Raw genomic sequence first — 7,068 nt, forward strand, 5'->3', positions numbered from 1 at the left:
TAAAGCGTCAACATCAAGCAATTTCCCTAAAGAAGCAAACAAAGGTGGAAATTGTTTAACATAACATAAAAATATGTCGAGAACTCTCTGTAACTACTCTAATGTTCCTGAACCACAAACATCATGATCCAAAAAGTAGCATAGAGAGGCTGGCTAACAAGGCCAACCAACAGTTCAGTTGTTGCCAGACAACGACACAAGAGTTTCGACATCGGATGAAGGGAAGGTTCTTTGCAAAGGGCAACGAAGATAACAGAATCGCTAAGAAATGCTATTGTGGAAATCAGTACTGTAGATTGTTAGGAGAGGATTTTTAAATTATTGTCAAAGTACACCAACCAGGGAGGGACAGAGATGTAGTTCTTAAAATGTTTTGGTCAGTGTTCCACCTCTACTGGTATTTGTTGTCGACTTCATTCTGTTTTCGTTTCCTATTTCTTGGAGTAGGGTATCCGTGATTGCAACGAGAAATATTTCGTCTAAACAGCAACACAACAACGATCACCAAAACCTTACTCAGTTCCTACATAATAATCAGATAGACTTTCTCATCATCTTTTACTCGTTTGAAAACATCACAGAGAAAATTGTCTGTTGTGTCAAAAAGCCTATTTTTGTCGCTTTAACTTGTCACGTACAGCGACGTGCCGTTATGCTAATAACGAGGACCAGCTCGTAAGCTGGCCTAGTTTTATTGATAGGGTGTCAATCAAATGTCCATATAATTTGTGTAAAGTTGAGGCCTGACTTGTCATCAGCCTGACCAAGCTAAAAATAAAGAAACTAAAACAACCGGTTATAGTCAATTATTATTTCATACGAATTCTTAAAGTTTGTTAACATACACAAGCAACGCAACCATCTTTACATATTCATAAGAATTACGGAAAATTTTCTGATAACAAGACAAATTCGAGACTAAACGTCGACCAATGCAACTCGATTCGCAATATGGCGTCAATAACAAGCCTCTTTCTTTAAGTTAGTAAAAAAACGTTGACTTTAAAAAACTCTTTTAACTACCCTTTGAAGTTTTATCCAGTACTTTTATATTGCTAAAAGAAGATTAAACATGAAATTAAAATGCATGCATACCTTTCTTTAATTATGCCTTGCCGTATTCAAGATCATTGGTAGTTAGCTAACACGAAAAATACTTTTGAAAAGAGATGGTTGGTGTTTCTATTGCCTTTCTTTCAGTTTACTTCCGTAAAATAGCTATTTAGTGCACACAACAAGCAATTTATTTTGCGTTACAGAAATCAATAGTATTGTTCAATGACTGACATTAATCAATATATAAAACATAAATTAACGGGGAAAATATTCACAACACAAAAAACATAAATTAACGGATAAAATGTCCACAACAGACTATGTACAAACTTCGAACAACAATATTATCTGAGCTTTTTATTTCTTTCTATCTAATAGCATATTTGACAGGCGTTTTCATACAATAATTGTGTAATCACTTTCAGCTTTAGAAATATTATATATAAGTCGAGGATGACCTAACTCCATAGACAGCAAAGTGCTTGTCTGATTGTCTGCTTATCTGCTTGTCTTACTTCACTTATCTTCCAGCAGTAAAGGAACGGGTTAACCGTCGAGATAAAGTAAACTAAGATAACTGCTGCACACCTCAATATTACTAAGTCTGATGAATATGTTTTACTGTAAGCGATTACAATGTCCACTATAAAGTATGGTGCATAAGAAACAACTAATGCTAACTGCACCCACAGTGCACTGTACACTGCCTTTTTGTATCGCGCCATGTTCAGTACATTTGGTTGGCTCGGCTGTTGTTGGAAATGATCTTGTACTTGAGCCTGATGATGACTGAGACCCCGAAAAATTTTTGTATACGAGGCGACTGAAATAACAAGGCAAGATGGTACAACTATATTGCCAGACCAACGGATTATACGGTAATCTAATTTGTAGCATAAAGCAGCGACACTAGATACAATCCAAAAGGTAGTTACAATGATGCATGTGCGCTTCAAAGTTACAATTTGTCTCAGCCCCAACAGCAGGGCGAGAAGTCTGTCCACGCTTATGGCCGTCATCGTCATCAACGAAACTCCACATAATGCATGGCCTGTGAAGCCGTTGGCGTCAAGTGCGTATCGACAGAGATTCCATTGTTCGTGAACCACAGACATATTATGAAGAGTAATCAGAGGCAGGGCAACAAGGCCAACCAACAGATCAGTTATTGCCAGACAACGATACAAGAGTTTGGACGGCGGATGAAGGGAAGATTCTTTGTGAAGGGCAACGAGGATAAGAGAATTGCCAAGCAATGCTGTGATGGAGAGGAGAATGCCAACTGCTGCGAAAAGTACGTATACTGATTCTTTTTGGAGCCCACTAACCAGAGAGGGGGAGCAATGTAGTTCTTGAAATGTCATGGTCTGTAATATAACTCCAGCGAAATTTGTTGTTGACATTATTCTGTAATCGTTTCCTTTTTCTTGAACTGCGGTTATCTGTGATTGTAACGAGAAATATTTAATCTAACCTATTTAATCACCTGTAACATTAATATTGTTTTCTCTGTGCGACAAACTATCCCTCTCTACTCAGCCTACGGGCAGGCACTCATTATTAACGCTTCAGTACCAGTTACTTGGCTCGTGAAAAAGTGTGAGGCCTTGAGCAACACGTGGGCGGAGGAGCGACGTGCCGCTATACTAATAACGAGGACCTGCTCGTAAGCTGACCTAGTTTATTCACAGGGTGTCAATCAAATGTCCATATCATTTGTGTAAAGTTGAGGCCTGACTTGTCATTAGCCTCAGTAAGCTAAAAATAAAGAAACTAAAACAACCGGTTATAGTCAATTTTATTTCATACGCATTCTTAAAGTTTGTTAACATACACAAGCAACGGAACCATCTTTACATATTCATAAGCATTACGAAAAATTTCTGATAACAAGACAAATTCGAGACTAAACGTCGACCAATGCAACTCGTTTCGCAATATGGCGTCAATAACAAGCCTCTTTCTTTAAGTTAATAAAAAAACGTTAACTTTAAAAAAGTGTTTTAGCTACTCTTTGAAGTTTTATCCAGTACTTTTATATTGCTAAAAGAAGATTAAACATGAAATTAAAATGCATGCATATCTTTCTTTAATTATGCCTTGCCGTATTCAAGATCATTGGTGGTTAGCTAACACGAAAAATACTCTTGAAAAGAGATGGTTGGTTTTTCTATTGCCTTTCTTTCAGTTTTTTCCGTAAAATAGCTATTAAGTGCACACAACAAGCAATTTTTTTTAATGAATACTCGATTAAAAGTGAGAGCCTCACAGGGCTTTGCGTTACAGAAATCAATAGTATTGTTCAATGATTGACATTAATCAATATATAAAACATAAATTAACGGGGAAAATATTCACAACACAAAAAACATAAATTAACGGATTAACTTCGAACAACAATATTATTTGAGCTTTTTATTTCTTTCTATCTAATAACATATTTGACGGGCGTTTTCTTTACAAATACTATATATAACTCGAGGATGACCTAACTCCATGGACAGCAAAGTGCTTGTCTGATTGTCTGCTTCACTGCTTGTCTTACTTCACTTATCTTCCAGCAGTAAAGGAACGGGTTTACCGTCGAGTTAAAGTAAACTAAGATAACTGCTGCACACCTCAATATTACTAAGTCTGATGAATATGTTTTACTGTAAGCGATTACAAGCTCCACTATAAAATATGGTGCATAACAAACAACTAATGCTAACTGCACCCACAGTGCACTGTACACTGCCTTTTTGTATCGCGCCATGTTCAGTACATTTGGTTGGCTCGGCTGTTGTTGGACATGATCTTGTACTTGAGCCTGATGATGACTGAGACCCCGAAAAATTTTTGTATACGAGGCTACTGAAATAACAAGGCAAGATGGTACAACTATCTGGATAGACCAACGGATTATATGGTAATCTAATATATCTAATATGTAGGATAAAGCAATGACACTAGATACAATCCAAAAGGTAGTTACAATGATGCATGTGCGCTTCAAAGTTACAATTTGTCTGTATCTCAGCCCCAACAGCAGGGCAAGAAGTCTGTCCACGCTTATGGCCGTCATCGTCATCAACGAAACTCCACATAATGCATAGTCTGTGAGGACGGTGGCGTCAAGTGCGTATCGACAGAGATTCCATTGTTCGTGAACCACAGACATATTATGAATAGTACTCAGAGGCTGGGCAACAAGACCAACCAACAGATCAGTTATTGCCAGACAACGATACAAGAGTTTGGACGGCGGATGAAGGGAAGATTCTTTGTGAAGGGCAACGAGGATAAGAGAATTGCCAAGCAATGCTGCGATGGAGAGGAGAATGGTAACTGCTGCGAAAAGTACGTATACTGATTCTTTTTGAAGCCCACTAACCAGAGAGGGGGGGCAATGTAGTTCTTGAAATGTCATGGTCTGTAATCTAACTCCAGCGAAATTTGTTGTTGACATTATTCTGTAATCGTTTCCTTTTTCTTGAACTGCGGTTATCTGTGATTGTAACGAGAAATATTTAATCTAATCAGCTACACAACGACGACGTACATCCTACATAATAATCATATAAAGACTTACTCATAACTGCTCACTCGTTTGAAAATCGTCAGAGAAATTGTCGCTTTAACTTCTCAGGTACACCCCGTATGAAATAGTAATAATAGGCAAATATATAAAAACACCTGTAACATTATCTTTGTTTTCTTTGTGGGACAAAAAATCCCACTTAACTTAGCCTACATGCAGGCATTCATTATTAACGCTTCAATACGAGTTACTTGACCCGTGAATAAGTTTGAGGCCTTGAGCAACACGACTTGTAGGCGAAGGAACGACGTGCCATGATAGTGCTAATAACCGAGGACCTACTCGCAAGCTGGCTTGGTTTCATTGATAGAGTGTCAATCAAATGTCCATATTAGTTGAGTACAGTTGAGGCTTGAATCATTATTAGCCTCAGCAATCGAATAACAAGAAGATTCAAGCTAAGGATGTTCAACCCATGTTAATCATTCCAGAGAATTCGAATGCATACATCGATTACGAAGTTGATGTATGGGCACACAGGCAAACTTATTTAAAATATTTTAATTCAACCGTGTAATTAGTAACATTTTGTGGCTGTTTTACCTCCCTTTCGTATCCGACAAAAACTAAAGCAAAGAATAAGAAGGGCAAAAAATTACGAGAACAAACAACTTTCTGTTGTTTCTTTCACATTTTCTTTCACAGATCTGTTGTTGCCACATAACGATACACGAGTTTCGTTGGCGGATGAAGGGAAGATTTTAAGTGAAGGGAAAAAAGGATAACAAAATTGCTAATAAATGCTGTGATGGAAAGGAAAATTTGGACTGCTGAGAAAGAAATAAATTGCCTTTGTCGTCCATCCATCGAAATAGGGTTGCATAGAAATGAGGCTATGTTCACGCGGTGCTGAACGAGTTTTCGACCGGCTGAAAAATTCGACCGGACATTCTGTTCACACGGAATTGTGCGAAAGTTTCCTTCTGTTAAGATGGAACTGATAACCGGATGAAGTTTGTGACACCCGTCAGTGGTTTTACTATCTCCTCATGCGCACACCGTTTCTTTAACCAAGTGCAAAATGGTGTCTAGAACTGAAGAGAAAAGCCAATTCAGATAGTAGCACGGATAACGAGTATTTCACTTGGACGGATGAGGAGACAGCACTACTGCTTAATGTTGCTTTATCGTATAAAATTGAGAAAACGTGCGACTGCTGAGAAAGGAATTGGTTCTTGTTGAAGCGTTCCAACCGAAGAAGAGGAGTATAGCAGTTCTTCAAATGTTTTCGTTTGTGTTCCACCTCCAGTGAAATTTGTTGTTGGTATTTCGTCTGAAAAGTACATACCCAGCCTCGATCAATGAAACATTGCTTCTGTAATTATATTCACTTTAAGACTTCCTCACCAGCGTTTACTCATTGATGATGCGTCAGAATAGTTGTCTTTTGTGTGCAAAAAATGAGTCTTTTTAATTAATTTTTTTTTAATGTTTTAGGGCAATTTTCAAGCTGAATGCCTTTTGTTTTATACATGATAATGAATTTTTATGGAATTTTCTTATACAAATTTTATCAATTATATTCTTTGTAAATAATCTTGAATTAGTCATTAAACGAAGTGTGTACATGAGTTTTTCTTGGATTTTTACTAAACATTTTGACGTATTTTTCATCGATTTTGAAGCATTTTGTCATCTTTTTTGTAAATACGTTTAGTGATTATAGTGTATAAAGGTATTATAAGTTTTTTTTTCTGCAACCTATGAAGTGCCTCAGGTATGAAAAAGCAATAAGAAGAGAATGGGAAGATATCTGTGTTGTCATTTTTTTTTTAACAAGGCGACAAACAATCCTTCTTTACCTGCATCAAATATCTTTGAAAAGGTGCAAACCAAGTGTCCATATCATTTGCATAAAGTTAAGACTTGAATCATTTTCAAACAAGAAAAACTGGAAATAAAAGTTCAAGATAGCGTTTTTGGTTGGTCTAGGAAAAAATTGGATTCGTGTCAAATTCCGACTGCATTATACTATTCAAATTCAAATTTTGGTCGCAGGAGCGAACTTCTTTTAAAATGTTTGAATTAAATTTGTTATTAAATAGGCTTCCAGCTTCTTTTTCTCTTCCTTTTGCATCCCGGACTAAAATTAAAAAAAAAAAAACCGTAACAAGATGTTTTGCTATCAAACCGCTTTTGCTATTTCATTCTCTACCTTTGCTATTTCATTCTCTGTTTCCTTTTTCTTAGGGTGAGGTTTTGTGTGATTGCAACGAGAAATATTTTTTCTTAACAGCAACACAACGACGATCACTGAAATCCTACTTCCCAAAGAAAGTCCACCGTAAACCAAAATTCCTCACCAGTGTTTAATTCTTTATGTGTCAAAAAATGCCTGGAACCTGCGAGGTACCTCAGTTAAGAAATAACACTGAAAGGCAAATTTGGAGACATTTGTCATTGAATCTCCACTGAGAGGATATTAATTAAGT

At 36.9% G+C, this 7,068-nt stretch overlaps 2 protein-coding genes across 3 annotated transcripts; both read right to left on the reverse strand.

The window, feature by feature from the left end:
* Positions 1-1,398: 1,398 nt before the first annotated feature.
* LOC148721058 (melanocyte-stimulating hormone receptor-like) lies at positions 1,399-2,523 on the reverse strand. The gene has a single exon (XM_088737543.1). It carries the CDS (start codon positions 2,457-2,459, stop codon positions 1,515-1,517), a length of 945 nt encoding a protein of 314 aa, XP_088593669.1. The 5' UTR covers positions 2,460-2,523; the 3' UTR covers positions 1,399-1,514.
* Positions 2,524-2,837: 314 nt separating this feature from the next.
* Positions 2,838-5,953, reverse strand: LOC148721059 (melanocyte-stimulating hormone receptor-like). 2 transcript variants are annotated; one of them, XM_088739775.1, is made up of 2 exons: positions 4,732-5,953; positions 2,838-4,543 (listed from the first exon to the last, which is right to left on the reverse strand). In XM_088739775.1, exons 1-2 carry the CDS (start codon positions 4,738-4,740, stop codon positions 3,545-3,547), a joined length of 1,008 nt encoding a protein of 335 aa, XP_088595901.1. In that variant the 5' UTR covers positions 4,741-5,953; the 3' UTR covers positions 2,838-3,544. The 2 variants fall into 2 exon arrangements, with proteins under 2 accessions (XP_088595901.1, XP_088595902.1); XM_088739776.1 differs by having other exon boundaries at positions 4,628-5,953.
* Between the last annotated feature and the right edge of the window lie 1,115 nt (positions 5,954-7,068).

The sequence above is a fragment of the Stylophora pistillata genome, chromosome 11, assembly GCF_964205215.1.
Source record: "Stylophora pistillata chromosome 11, jaStyPist1.2, whole genome shotgun sequence".
Lineage (NCBI taxonomy): Eukaryota > Metazoa > Cnidaria > Anthozoa > Scleractinia > Pocilloporidae > Stylophora > Stylophora pistillata.